The 15,181-nt window shown below is 39.2% G+C and overlaps 1 protein-coding gene across 1 annotated transcript in view; it reads left to right on the top strand.

Moving 5' to 3' along the window:
- Positions 1-12,925: 12,925 nt before the first annotated feature.
- Positions 12,926-15,181, top strand: part of LOC112864668 (mitochondrial adenyl nucleotide antiporter SLC25A24-like) — a 39,872-nt gene continuing 37,616 nt past the window's right edge. Inside the window, 1 exon segment of the mRNA XM_086717726.1 lies at positions 12,926-13,172. Within this exon segment, the coding sequence (XP_086573852.1) occupies positions 12,990-13,172 (183 nt within the window). The 5' untranslated portion in view covers positions 12,926-12,989.

Genomic DNA, 15,181 nt, shown 5'->3' with positions numbered 1-15,181 from the left:
GATTTTTTTATCTCTCTTTTTCTCAGCTTCCTCTTTTTCCATAACTTTATCTTCTAGTTCACCTATTCTCTCCTCTGCCTCTTCAATCCGAGCCGTGGTGGTTTCCATTTTGTTTTGCATTTCGTTTAAAGCGTTTTTCAGCTCCTCGTGACTGTTTCTTAGTCCCTTGATCTCTGTAGCAAGAGATTCTCTGCTGTCAGCTATACTGTTTTCAAGCCCAGCGATTAGTTTTATGACTGTTATTCTAAATTCACTTTCTGTTATATTATTTAAATCCTTTTTGATCAGCTCATTAGCTGTTGTTATTTCCTGGAGATTCTTCTGAGGGGAATTCTTCCGCTTGGTCATTTTGGATAGTCCCTGGCGTGGTGAGGACCTGCAGGGCACTTCCCCTGTGCTGTGGTGTATAACTGGGGTTGGTGGGCGGAGCCGCAATCAGACCTGATGTCTGCCCCCAGCCCACTGCTGGGGCCACAGTCAGACTGGTGCGTGCCTTCTCTTCTCCTCTCCTAGGGGCGGGATTCACTGTGGGGTGGGGTGGCCTGTCTGGGCTACTTGCACACTGCCAGGCTTGTGATGCTGGGGATCTGGCGTCTTAGCTGGGGTGGGTAGGCAAGGTGCACAGGGGCAGGAGGGGCAGGCTTAGCTTGCTTCTCCTTAGGTGATCCACTTCAGGAGGGGCCCTGTGGCAGCAGGAGGGAGTCAGATCCGCTGCCGGAGGTTTGGCTCCGCAGAAGCGCAGAGTTGGGTGTTTGCGCGGACAGAGCAAGTTCCCTGGCAGGAACTGGTTCTCTTTGGGATTTTGGCTGGGGGATGGGCGGGGGAGATGGCGCTGGCGAGCGCCTTTGTTCCCCACCAAACTGAGCTCTGTCGTCAGGGGGCTCAGCAGCTCTCCTTCCCTTTGTCCTCCAGCCTTCCCGCTTTCTGAGCAGAGCTGTTAACTTATGACCTCCCAGACGCTAAGTCGCGCTTGCTGTCGGAACACAGTCCGTCAGGCCCCTCCGCTTTTTGCAAGCCAGACTCGGGGGCTCTGCTTGGCCGGCGAGCCGCCCCTCCGCCCCGGCTCCCTCCCGCCAGTCCGTGGAGCGCGCACCGCCTCGCCGCCCTTCCTACCCTCTTCCGTGGGCCTCTGGTCTGCGCTTGGCTCCGGCGACTCCGTTCTGCTAATCCTCTGGTGGTTTTCTGGGTTATTTAGGCAGGTGTAGGTGGAATCTAAGTGATCAGCAGGACGCGCGGTGAGCCCAGCGTCCTCCTACGCCGCCATCTTCCCTCCGAAAATCTGGGAATGCTTTTAGACCTAAAGGAAATATAGGGGATCAAGGGACACGTTTAATGATACTATTAAGAATCAACCAGACAAATATAGAATGTAGGCTATTCTATAAGACAATTGGCCTGGGCTATTCAAACAGCCATTGTCACAGAAAAAATGGTGGTTGTGGGGGAATCACTGGTAGTAGTCCTGATTAGGAAACTAAAATAACAAAACCAGTACAATGAGTAAATTTTGTTTAGATTTTAGTTTGTAAAAAAAAAAAAAAAAAAAACAACTCTAAGTGACATTTTTGGGACAACTGGGGCAATTTTAATTTTAATAAGGAGGTATGTGGTAAGATAGAAAATGATTTTTAATTTTGTAAGGCATAATTATGATTTGCATTACATAGATTAATCTCCTTATTTTTAGGATATGTTGACATATTTAAGGCTGCAAGGTTCATGGTGTTTGTAATTACTTTTAGAGTGCATACATTCACACACATATATGAACACATAATTATATGTAAGTATAGAGAAAAGAGGAAAAAAACAAAAACTAAGTATAGCAAAATGTCAAAATTTGAAACCAGGTAGTGAGTATAAAAATGTTCATTGTACTATTCTTTTTGTAGTTTACAATTTTCACAATAATGAGGTGGGGGCAATCAATGGGGAATGTAGGTTCAACATTAGAAAAAAAAGTAAGCATGTTCCACATTCTTTTATAAAATTATAGAAATTAAGAGCAGTGTTATTAGCTTCTACCAAAAAATAAAAGGCAAAAAAAAAAAAATGAACGTAGTAATAGAACATTCTCCAAGAAGTTGCATGGTGACTAAATATTTTCTAAAATTTCAAGGGAATTTATCTAAATTTCAAAGGAATTATTTTATTTTGAATGGGGAAGGATGGAGGGAGGAAATGTTTAGATTAAAATAAATAGCAACAGAAACTTTTCAATTCTCTACTGCTTTGTACTAAGTTTAGCTATGTCAATTTTGGGAACATGATATAGTGATTAGGGATTAGCTTAAGAATTTGAGAATGTTGCCAGGCACTACGCAATGATCCGAGCATGTGGGGTTTGAGTAAGCAAAAAGACATTGGTCCCTGCTCTCCTGGAACTGGTAGTCCAGTAGGGAAGATAGTTATTAATTAAATATTTACACAAATACATAAACTGTGATGAGAGGTACAAAGGAAAAGTGGACGTCTCTAAATACTGTATCACAGGAGTTGCTTAGGCAGTTCTGGAAGACTTTCTTGGGGAAGTGTTGCTTGAACTGAGAACTGAAGGCTGAGATGGGGTTAAATAGCCAAGGTTGGGGGGAGTGACTTTCAGGCAAAGGGAAAAACATATCAACTAGCTTAAGAGGGAAGAAGTTTGGGGACATCTGAGAAACTGAAAAGTAGCCCATATGACTACAGTGCAGAAAGCAGGGGAATAGTACAAGTGAGGTGGCAGGAGGAAACAGAGGCCAGACCATACTGTATTTAAGTCTAATGGGGAATTATTGAAACAGAAGAGTAACATAATCAGAGTTGCATTATTAAAAGTTCTCTCTGGTTAAAGTTATGGAGAAGAAAATGAAAGTGGTGATTATGGTAAAAGGCTGTTACACAGTCTAGGTAGTTGGGAGAATGGAGGCATGGCAGTGGACTTGGAGGTAAATGCGTGGATTTGAGAGATATCAGTAAAACTGATGGGTAATGGTTTGGATATGTAAGATGAAGGAAATATTATGGATGCCTTTCAGGTTTCCAGTTTCAACAGCTAGGTGAATGGTGGAGCCATTCCCTGAGAAAATAAATAGTGAATGAAACATATTTGAATTTGTTTCTGAGTTTGAGTTTCTTAAGACATAAGATGTTGCATAAAGGTACCTATATATGTCTAAATAGTTTTAAAAATTATGTTTACAATAATTATAAAGAAATTCACCACTAGTGGACAGAATTTGTTCCTAAAGAAAATTAAATAGAGATGAACATCAAATAGTTCCAACAGAGTCCCTGATTATATACTATGATGAACCAGAGATGTTCCCTTGGGACTACTTGTGAAAGAATTTAAGTAATTATATTTTATTATCTGTTTTAACATGTTTTACTTTAGTTACTGTTTGAAAAAAGCCAAATATCAAATGAATTAGGCTTTTTCCTTCTCTTTCATTTTCTAGGCATAATGGGAGTCCCACAGCTAATATGATTGGTGTCTTTAATCAAATTTATAAAAGCAGTGGAGTGATAATATTTTTCAGAGGCATGACTCCAAATTTCTTAAAGCTGCTTCCTTCAGTATGCATAAACTGTATGGTTTATGAAACAATAAAACCACTCTTGAAAATAGAGTAGAAATGAAATCATGAACTGCCACTTTATGTACATTTATTTATAAGCATGGAAATATCTTGGCTTTCTTCTTAAATTGCTAGAGGTCTGCATGAAAAGATGCTATACCCATCCTCCAAATAGATAAACATACAAATCAGACTTACTGAATTCTAATTTTTTTTGTAAGCCAGAATTACAGTTTATTAAGTTCTTTATGAACCAAAATCTTTAATATTCATAAAATCTATTTAAGCTTCTCTAAATTTTAATGAAACTCACCAGGAATTTGTATTAAAGTGGGTTAAAATGCAATTTCTATTAGCTAATATAACCTAATTATATTATTAACCTAATAAATTGTTATGTTAGAGAACAAAATTGGAATATTTTGAAGTTTTTCAGCATTTTCTATTTTAAAAACCTAATGTTGCCTTGCATACATATTTTAAATCTGAAAGCATTAAAAGAAAACCTATGCATTTAAAATTATAAATATAAGAGCGAAACAGTGGTGTTTGAACCCCTTTTATTTGTCTAAATAAACAAAACAGTTACATCTTAAACAGAATTACATGGCATCAGAACACTGCAGTCTCCTACCAGTGTTGTTAATGGAATACTGTGACTTATTGTTCACTTCCTGAGCACTCTCATTTGTGGATACAGACCTTTTTAACTTACTCTTAGTTCTTAACATTGCCAAAAATTGCAAGAAAGTCACTAATGTGAACAAAGACAAAAAATTGAGAACCCTTGTTTTTAAATCTGTTAAAACAAAGTGTTCCTATATTTTTTCTATCTTTTATACTAATGAGTTTTTATATATATTTTTCTATCATTTATAACTGTGCTTTTAAACTCCATTCTTTAAGAATAAATAAAGGCTGATTAGAACTTTGCTTTGAAATCTTAAACTTATATGAAGGATGAATAGTATTCTTATTTTCCCTTTGGAAATTTTTATATTTTGCCTCTTTTTAAAAAATTAAGGAGTGCCTGGGTGGCTCAGATGGTTGAGCATCGGACTCTTAAATTGGGCTCAGCTCATGATCCCAGGGTTGTGGGATGGAGCCCCACACTGGGCTGAGCATACAGACTGCTTGAGACTCTCTCTCTCCCCCTCCCTCTCTCTGCCTCTCTCCCCTGCTCATGCACATGTGCACTCTCTCTCTCTCAAAAAAATTAATTCATTATTTAAAATTTTATTTTTAATTAAAAATTTTTAAATGTTTATTTATATTTGAGAGAGAGAGAGAGAGAGCTCACATGCATGCAAGTGGGGGAAGGGCAGAGACAGCCAGAGACAGACTCTGAAGCAGGCTCCAGGCTCCAAGCTGCCAGCACAGAGCCCCACATGGGGCTTGAACTCATAAGCCTCGAGATCATGACCTGAGCCAAAGTCCGATGCTTAACTGACTGAGCCACCCAGTTGTCCCCCAAAATTAATTTTTAATTCTTAATTTTTGAGAAAAAATGAAAGCGTGAGTAGGAGAGGAGTAGAGGGAGAGGGAGAGAGAATCGTAAGCAGGCTCCACGCTCAGTGCAGAGCCTGACATGGGCCTAGATCTCATCATCCTAATTTATTTTTTGTTGATGTATAGTTGACATACACTCTTATATTCTGCTTACCACAAGTGTAGCTACCATCTATTACCACACGATGCTATTACAATATCGTTGACTATATTCCCTATACTGTACCTTTTATTCCTGTGACTTATTCATTCCATAACTGGAAGCCTATATCTACTGCTCCCTACAAACCATTTTGCTCATCCACTCACCATCTCCCCACTGGCTGCCATCAGTTTATTCTCTGTATTTATGGGTCTGTTTCTGCTTTTTGTTTATTTGCCTTTTCATTTGTTTTCCAGATTCCACATATAGAGAAATCAGATGGTATTTGTCTTTCTCTATCTGACTTATTTCACTTAGCATAATACACATGGGTCCACCCATGTTGCAAATTTGCCTCTATCTTTTCAATCTCTTACAGAGATTATAGTCAACAATGTTGTATTATAAACTTCAAAGTTTCTAAGAGACTAGATCTTACTTGTACTCATCACAAAAAAAGAAGTGATAATTATATGATGTGATAGAGGTGTTAGGTAATAATACAGTGGTAATCATATTGCAATATATAAATGTATCAAATCAACATGTTGTATACCTTTAACTCATACAATGTTACATGTAAATTATACTTCAATAAAAATTTATGAATTCTTTAATTCAAAAAAGAAGAGAGATGATAAACCAGTTTGAAAACCTAAAAATAAAAAAAAATAAAATAAAACAAATTATATAATTTATATTATAGACAACAACGAGTAACTGGATTGGACCAGCTTTCTTTTCAAGTGTCTTTTAGGACACAGATATTTCTGCCATTTTATAAATTATGGAGTTTTCAGTTACTCTAATATTTGGAGTTATGTCTTACTTACCAAGTTTTTTTAGTGAAAATTTGCGCTCACTGTAAAAAATGTTGAAACTCAAAAGAATAATTCATCTAGTCTTTTTCTCTCTTGTTAAATGGCATGATTTAATTCACTGTGAAATTAGCTGAATTTAATTTCCTTAAGATAGGATAAGGATAGGATCCTTAGGGTAGGGTACTTAAACTATTAATGATGGAATTAAATTGTTAAGTTAAATTTCCTAAAATTCAAAATAATATGAATATACAACTAACATAAGTTTGAGTGACAAAACCAAGCCAAATTTCTAGTTGGAGTCCCATTTTTTTCTTAGTAGGATTCATTAATAGAAGGATTCTAATTAATTTATAACTCAACTTCTAAAGATCACATAAAAAGAGATTAAAATAAAGCAAATGCCTCATGTAAAATTAGTATGTTACCATTCTTTGTTATTAAAAACAATTAGAAATTAATTTTTTTACATAAACTTTCATTCCAAAATAGAGAGGGAAAAATAAATGGCAAGCTAGACCCCTCAATAATTCTACAGATTATAAAGATCAGGTATTGATTTAGAATAACTACATACTGGCAAAATACTTTAAATGCTTCAGTGGATCAGATCCATTGAACCCATTTAAAGTCTTCTGCCATTTATTTTTTTTCTCTATGTTTTAGAATACAATTTATGAATAGCAGTGTGGTATGTAAATTGGAATTGTTGTTATGTGCTTTGAATACTCCTAGATTTGGAGAAATGTTGTGACTCTAACCTGTGAGTTTATGTATTTTCCATTTATTTTGTTTGTTAATAAAGACAGAACTATTTATATATACAATTCAATTAATATATCAAAGTTTATATACGGACATGAAAAGTCTAATCCAAATAGGTTTGATTCTATGGGCCAAATTGTCTATGAAGGGAAGAAGCAGTAATGGAGAAAAGGGCCTGTGAATTAGATGTGTGGCTCTACCTTTCCTAGGATTCAACAAATCCTTGAATAAGCTTCTAATAAGCTAAGGGAGTAAGGGGAAACAATTTTAAACTCTCCTCTCTGCACAATAAACGCTCCACAGGCAGTCATGTGTTTTATTCCACTCAATCATAAAGACAATAAATATTTAAATATATATATGTATTTATATACCAACCTGCCATACACACACACACATACACACACATACATGCATAAACATGATACACACACATACATATATACACACGTATAATCACAATTTTTTAAGCATCAGAGTTGTAGGAGAGGTGTAGATAGAGATGTAAAATCTTAATTGTAGTTAAATATTCAAGTACCCACAATGTGACAGGTGTTATATAACACACGTGCTGTCTTCCTAATTAATATATAGAAGATAACTCCTCTTTCTCTTATTCCTAATAAGATAAATTAGAAACACCTCCAAACCTGTCAATTAATTAAAGAATACCATAGCTACAAAGCCCTCAGAAATCTTGACTTGCGTCTATGAATTTCCTTGAATTTTAGGACTAGGTCTCTGTTAAATAGTAGAATTTTGGCTTACTTTCTTTGTCCTGGACACTTGTAGCCAAACATCATTTTATGTTTGTTTGTTTTTTAAGTTTTTAAAAGTTTATTTATTTTGAGAAAGAGAGAGCAAGTGTGCCAGCAGGGAAGGGGCAAACAGAGAGGGAAAGAGAGAGAATCCCAAGCGGACCCCTCAGCATCAGCACAGAGCCCAACACGGGCTCAAACCCACAAACTGAGATCATGACCTGAGCTGAAATCAAGAGTCCGATGCTTAATTAGCTGAGCCACCCAGGAACCCCTCAAACATCATTTTAAATTGTGGACCATTTCTGAAAGTAATATAAAAACACGGATATTTGGGAAGGGAACAATTATAACTGAATTAATCTCTATCATTTATTAAATGCTTCCATGACCAGTTTTTGTCAGTTTGACTAAAAAAAGAGTAAACTGGTTCTGTCTTTATATATGTCATTAAACATATATACATATACAGATATATAAATATATTTAAAAATTAAATATGTAGCATTTCACAAAGAAATAAATCAGGTATGCACTCCCCATACTGTTTGACTTCAGATACTACCTTTGTGCTTCAAACACTACCTTTCTTTTCTTCCCTCCTAAGAAGTAATCTCTATCCTGAAGTTGGTGTGTTTCATTGTTAATTTTTTTTAACGTTTATTTATTTTTGAGAGACAGAGCATGAGTGGGGGAGGAGCATAGAAAGAAGGAAACAAAGAATCTGAAGCAGGCTCCAGGCTCTGATTGTCAGCACAGAACCAGACAAACTCACGTACCGAATTGTAAGATCATGACCTGAGCTGAAGTCAGACGCTTAACCAACTGAGCCATCCAGGCACCCCTGGTGTGTTTCATTCTTATGCACATTTAAAATTTTTTCTATGTAAGTATATTCATAAATATTTTTCATAATTATATTTTGTATATATCTTCTAAAGCTTGCTTTTAATTTAACACTGTTACATTTATTGACATAACTATTTCATTCATGTTTACTCCTATGTGGTATTCCATCACATACATAAATGTAAGTAAGTATATTTATTTAATCTTCTGGTGGGCAGTTAATTCAAATGGGAAATAGATTCTTAAACTTATTTTAATAAATATTCTATCATGTTAGAGATTTTTATATCTTTATGAAGAAAGGATGGAGGAACTTCCAAAGGTTTCTTCTGAATTATTAAAGAAACAAGGAAGCTTGAACAAGTACTTTACATTTCAGAAAACAGAGAAGTCAATCTGTTATTAGGGCAATAAATTACTATTTAAGATTTATCATAACCACAGACTTTCAAGAGTTAAAAACATAGCAAAAGCCTGTTTTAAGTTAACTGGAATCCAGTTAAACCCCACCATTGTTAACACATAAATTAAGAAGCCATTGGATATTCTTTCTTGTGAAATGCCTGTTCAAGTCTTTTTTCTAATTGCTAAACTTTTAATTTGATTGTTTCCCTTTTTCTTACTGATTTGTAGGAGTTCTTAAAAATTCTGTATAGGAGTCATTTGTTAGCTGTATGTATTACGAATAACTTTTTCAGTCTGGGAATTGAAGATCAAGTATCTTAATTGTGTCTTTTGATGAACAGATGTTTTAAAGGTTGATGAGGCCCAATTTCTCAGTTTCCTTTCATGGTTAGTGCAGTAAAAACAAACCAAAAATAATAAACAGAGACCATATGTGGTCTATAAAGCCTCAAATATTTACTATCTAGTCCTATGTAGAAAAAATAAAGATGATCCCTGAACTAGACTAATGAATTGAACATAGCTGCAATTCAGCGATCAGAAAGTGGGTATAGCTACCACTACCATCAAATCGGCTTCAAGACATGAGTGAAATTAGTAAGTATTGGAATGCTGAGTCCAGGCACAAAAACTGGTCTAAACCCTATTATTCATAACCCTGCATGCCAGCTGAAACAGCAAAAGGAAGCTGTCTTACTTCCTCTTTTTATATTGACCTTGTATCTGGCAACCTTGCTAAATTCACTTATCAATACAAGTAGCTTTTTTTGTAGACTCCTTAGGATTTTTTATGTAAATGATCATGTCATCTGAGAACAAATAAAGTTTGACTTGCATCTTTCCAAAATGTATGTTTTTCCTTTTTCTTTTCTTATTGCATTTGCTAAGACATCTAGTACAATACTGACTAGAAGGGGTAAGAATGGTCATTCTTGCCTTATTTCCCATCTTAGTGGGAGAAAATATTTAGTCTTTCACCATTAAGTACGAATGTTCATGTTAGTTTTATGTAGATGGCTATTCAGGTTTACTATTTATTCTTTTTTAAAAAATTTTTTTTTTCAACGTTTATTTATTTTTGGGACAGAGAGAGACAGAGCATGAACGGGCGAGGGGCAGAGAGAGAGGGAGACACAGAATCGGAAACAGGCTCCAGGCTCCTAGCCATCAGCCCAGAGCCCGACGCGGGGCTCGAACTCACGGACTGCGAGATCGTGACCTGGCTGAAGTCGGACGCTTAACCGACTGCGCCACCCAGGCGCCCCTTTACTATTTATTCTTTTGTCAACTTTCATAATATGTTTTTGAAGGAATGTTCTCATTTTATCTAGGCTGTCAAATCTGTTGACATATGGTCTTTGTTAGCAAACTCTACACGTGCAGGTAAAAATAATGGGTATTCTGCTGTTGCTGGGTATATTGCTCTATTAATATCAATTAGTCAATCATGTTATTGAAGTCTTTATACCATTATTGACTTTGTTTCCTATTTTATCAACTGCTGTGAGAAGGCTATTGACATTTCTGACTCCAATTGTGGATCTGTCTATTTCTCTTTGCAGTCTATCCATTTTTGCTTCATATATTTTAAAGCTTTGTTATTAGGCGCATACACAGTATGGTTGTTATGCCATCTTGAAACAATCCTCCTAACATTATAAAATATCTTCCTTGTCTTGAAGTCTTCCTTGGCTGATATTAATATAGCTATGCCAGCTTCCTCATAATTAATGTTCACATGGGATTTCCTTATCTACCCTTTTACTTTAAGCCTATATGTATATTATATTTCACTTTTGTAAAAAGTATATATACAGGTCTTGCTTGTTCTGCCTTTTACTTGGAGTGTATAGAATATTATGTTTAATGTAATTATATATCAGTTAACTTTAAGGGTATCTTATTTGTTTTGTTTGTACCAAATATTCTTTTTTCTCTTTTCCTCTTACATTCTTTTGGACTAATACAGTACTTTTTAGTATTCTATTTTATCTCTTTTTATTGTTTTGTTAGCTATAATTCCATGGTTTTTTGTTTTGTTTTGTTTTAATGGTTGCCTTGGGGTTTCCTGCATACATTTTTATACTATTTTATTTTACTTTTTAAAGTTAAAAAAAAAAGCATTCTGAGGGAGAAAGAGAGAGAGAGAGAGACCGAGAGACCGAGTGGGGGAGGGGCAGAGAGAGGGAGCAAGAGAGAATTCCAAGCAGACCATGCATGGATAGTGTGGAGCCCCATGTAGGCGCTCCAATCCAGGAACCGTGAGATCATGACCTGAGCCTAAAACAAGAGCTGGATGCTTAACCGACTGAGCCACTCAGGACCCCTTTCCCACATACATTTTTAAATTTATACTACTTCACATATAATGCAAGAACTTATTAGCAGTAGACTTCCACGTCCTCTCTCCCATCCTTTTTACAATTGCTGTCATACATTTTACTTTCACATGTTATAAGCTTCACAATATATTAGTATATTTGCTTTTGACAGTTAATGATCTTTTAAAGAAGTCTTTTATATTTATAAATGTCAGCACTTACAATATTTTGTATAAGTTGTATAAATAGCTTTCTGTTTATTATTAATTCCTAAAACCCATTCATTTAAATAATACATATTTCATGACATTTGGTCACATTTTTATTATAGCACTTAAGTTGACTTTATTTGTTTACAGACCCAGAGCACACTAGATGGTGAGCTTCTATGTTAGCAGGTCCAATATTGTTTTTTTTTCTTTTAATTTTTTTTTAATGTCTTATTTATTTTTAAGACAGAGAGAGACAGAGCATGAGTGGGGATGGGACAGAGAGAGAGAGGGAGGCACAGAATCTGAAGCAGGCCCCAGGGTCCGAGCTGTCAGCACAGAGCCCCACGCGGGGCTTGAGAAATGTGAGATCATGACCTGAGCCAAAGTTGGACGCTCAACCCATTGAGCCACCCGGGCACCCCAATGTTCTTATTTTTATCTAGCATTTAACAAAATAGTATAAAATTTATATGAAATAAATGACATCGTAAAGTATATCTAATAGCATTATTTAAAGAAATAAGTGAACTTTATTCTGTGGTCCAAGATTTAGGATTTTACATGAAAAATTACTTTTTAAAACACTGGTCTGGGCCTGTCGTTAGACTGTACCACTGACTTTCAAAAGATGTGACCAGAGATTGAGGACACAAAGCTTCAGTGCAATGAATTGTGCAATGCACAATGCAATGAACTCAGTTTTTACATAATCCCTCAACCCTGTCTACTGCCATTGTCTAGTGCCTCAATTTTAGAAGATCTCAGTCTCCTTTTTGGGAGCCTGTAAAAGAGGCTGAGGAGGGGCAGAAATGTGTGGCGTCCCACAAGACAAAGGAAAAGGGTGTGGTCAGCAGTGTCTGAACAGGACCAGCATTAAATAGGACAAGGATTTGAAAGTGTCCTTCGGCTTCTGTGAGAAGGGAGTTCTGTAGAAGTAGGTGGTGGGGGCTGCGGCGAGGCTGCAAGGCTGCCGGGGGGGGGGGGGGGTGTCTAGGAGAAAGCTGGAGGTGAGGAAGAGGGGGCTCCCGGAAGCAACCCCAAGATCCCTGGGAGTGGGCTGGGAGGAGGGAGACTGGAACCAAGCGTGGAGGCCCCTCTGGGAGGGCTGCCCTCTTCAGACGCCCCCAGAAGGAGGGGTGGCGCGGGGGCACGAGATTCTCCCGTCAGAGGCGAGGAGCAGGTCGGAGCACTCACCTGAGGAGCCGCTCAGTTTGCGCAGGGAAACACCCGGAAGCTCTTTCGACGCCGCCAGGGGAACGCGCGCCCTCTCTGCTTCTGCTTAAACTTTCCTGGGCCCCCGGGTCGCTCGTGGGCCCGGGGAGGTCCTGGGTGCAGGTTGCCGCCACATTTGGTGCCTCAACCTGCAACTTTTGGGGCGTAGTGACCCTCGCGAGGCGCCTGGGGCGGTTTCCCACGAGGCGGTCCTCCGAACTTGCTCCCAGCGGCGCCAGAGAGCCCAGCGGTGTGGGCGGGCTCGCCCCGGAGGCCCCGTCGAGCCGTTGTCTCCGAGGCCCCACGCAGGCGGGCGTCGTCGAGGCGGCGGCAGGTGGCGCAGCCGGAAGCGGGGGTGGGGGCGGGTCGGGCGGGTCGCCCTCATCCGGCCAGGAGGAGAGGCGGCCGAACGGCCCCCGCCTTCCCGCCCGGGCCATGCTGCGCTGGCTTCGGGGCTTCGTGCTGCCGGGGGTGGCCTGCCAGAAAGACGAAGATGACTTAAGGTACGAGATCCTTTTCCAAGACCTGGACAGCGACGGGGACGGGTTGGTGGACATCGTCGAGCTCCAGGAGGGGCTGAAAAACTGGGGCTTATCGTCCGGCCAGAACTCGGAGGAGGTGAGTGACCAAGGGAACGTGGCACCGGGAGTGTGGGAGACGTTGGGCGGAGATTAAAGTCACACTTGCTCTTTGCAAAGCTTCTTTCCAAGAACCATGTTGGAAGGGTGGGATTCTCTTCCGTGAGCGCCCCCTCTCACCCGCAACGCAGAATAACGGAGCCCAGCCCAGCTAAACACGTTCTCGGCCTCCTTACAACAGTCACTTTCCACAATGACCAGAGCCTTCTCCTGGACTTTTTGGGAGATGCTGAGTGGGTGTCTAGTGACTCAACATTTACTTACCCGCACAGAATTTCAGGGGCTGTGTTAGCCTTTGTGAATTCGTAGAAGAGACTTTCTCCTTTCCCAAGATGTTCACAGCCTAGGTTCACGCTTCAGGGTCTTGCATAAAAGACAAGAGCAGATAGGTCCCCAGAGCTGCTCTCTCTTTGTCTTAAAGTTTATTTATTTTGTGAGGCCGGGGCAGAGAGAGAGGGAGAGAGAGAATCCCAGCGTTGCGTTGCTTAACCGACTGAACCATCCGGGCGTCCCTCTTCTCATTCTTAAATTGACACCAAATGTCTTGGGGGGAAATCAGACCTAGATCCGTGGGTTTACGCTTCAGCTGACTGATTTAGTGCCTTGCCTAGATTAGGGATGTCTTCCTTCTCTGGACCAGTCTTGATTATTTAAATACTGGTTAGGTGAAAGTTTCAAAATACCAAGAGAAAACAATCATGTTTCCCCTCTATTAGTGCTAACCAGTCCTCAGATGATCTCCCCACTTGTTTCAGCTCTCTGGTGAGATGTGTGTTAGAAGTCCAGAATATTCCCATGGGTCAGGAAATTCCTTAAGGGTCTGTGCTCCAGAACCAATTGCTCGGATTTGATTATTATCTCTTTATCTCATACCTCTGTCTTCCTGCTCTGCTTTACTTCCTTCTACTTAGTCCAGAACTCCACGACACTGGACCTCAGCCTATCAAGTATCTCTGGCTCCTGCTTACTTGAGAAGGGATATCAGAGAAGAAACCTGAGAGAGTAGGGTAGGAATCAGAGAAGAATGGTAGGGATATAGGTATATTAGCATGAGTACTGATTTAAGGTATACACTATGTCTTAGAGAATGGTATCTCATTCTCAAAAGGTATCATCTCCAACCTGCCACTTGGAAGAAAACCACTTATTTTCTGTCACTATATCAGGATTGGACAGCAGGATTGGACAGAGGGGGAAGTTGAGCTGTGATAGAATTGCAACAGAAGCTTCAGACAATTCAAAAGGAGCTTTGCATCTGGGGTAGTTCTTTAAGAGTTGTTCTTCCTTGAGGCAAGAGCGCCAGGGCTTTATTACCTACCCCTGTCTCTTATGCCCCCTCCCCTACTTATTGAACATTGGCTGCCTCCAGGGAGTGACTTTAGGCAAGGTGAGTCTTTTCAGCCTAGAGAAGCATGAAGGAGGAGCTCAACTGAGAACTGTCAGTCACCAGTACTCCCAGCTACTGTCAGTCCTGAGAATGTGGGCGATGCACCACAGCATCTACTGCAGAGAAGCATTTGGAAAATAGTGCTGACAGGACAAATTGATTAATTCGATCTGGAGTGTGAGGTAAAGGAAGAATTCAAGAATGATTCCAGGAATTTTGGTTTGAACAACTGGTTGGTTGGTGGTGCCATTTGCTAAGATCAGGCAGAATTGGAGAGTAGTGAAGTGGGGTGAGTGATTATCGAGAGTTCTTGGTTTGGACATTTGAGGTTCCTTAGAGACATCCAGGTGGATATAGCAAGTAGTAGTTTTGTATTTGAGTCTAAATCTCAAGGAGGTAATCTAAATCTAAATTTAGATAAATCTAAATCTCAAGGGTTAGAGATGTACATCATCAGCATTGTATCGGTAAAGCTTTTTATTGGGTGAAATCCCCTAGGTAGAGGAGTCTGAGGACTGAGTTGGTCTGAGGACTGAGTTGTGAATCATTGCAACATTTTGAGGTCAGGAAAGAGCCAACATAGGAGACTAAAAGTTAATGAA

The sequence above is a fragment of the Puma concolor genome, chromosome C1, assembly GCF_028749965.1.
Source record: "Puma concolor isolate L17-30 chromosome C1, mPumCon1.1.hap2, whole genome shotgun sequence".
Taxonomy (NCBI): Eukaryota; Metazoa; Chordata; class Mammalia; order Carnivora; family Felidae; genus Puma; species Puma concolor.
The sequence above is the reverse complement of the archived record's forward strand: the minus strand, read 5'-3'. Positions and strand labels throughout refer to the sequence as shown.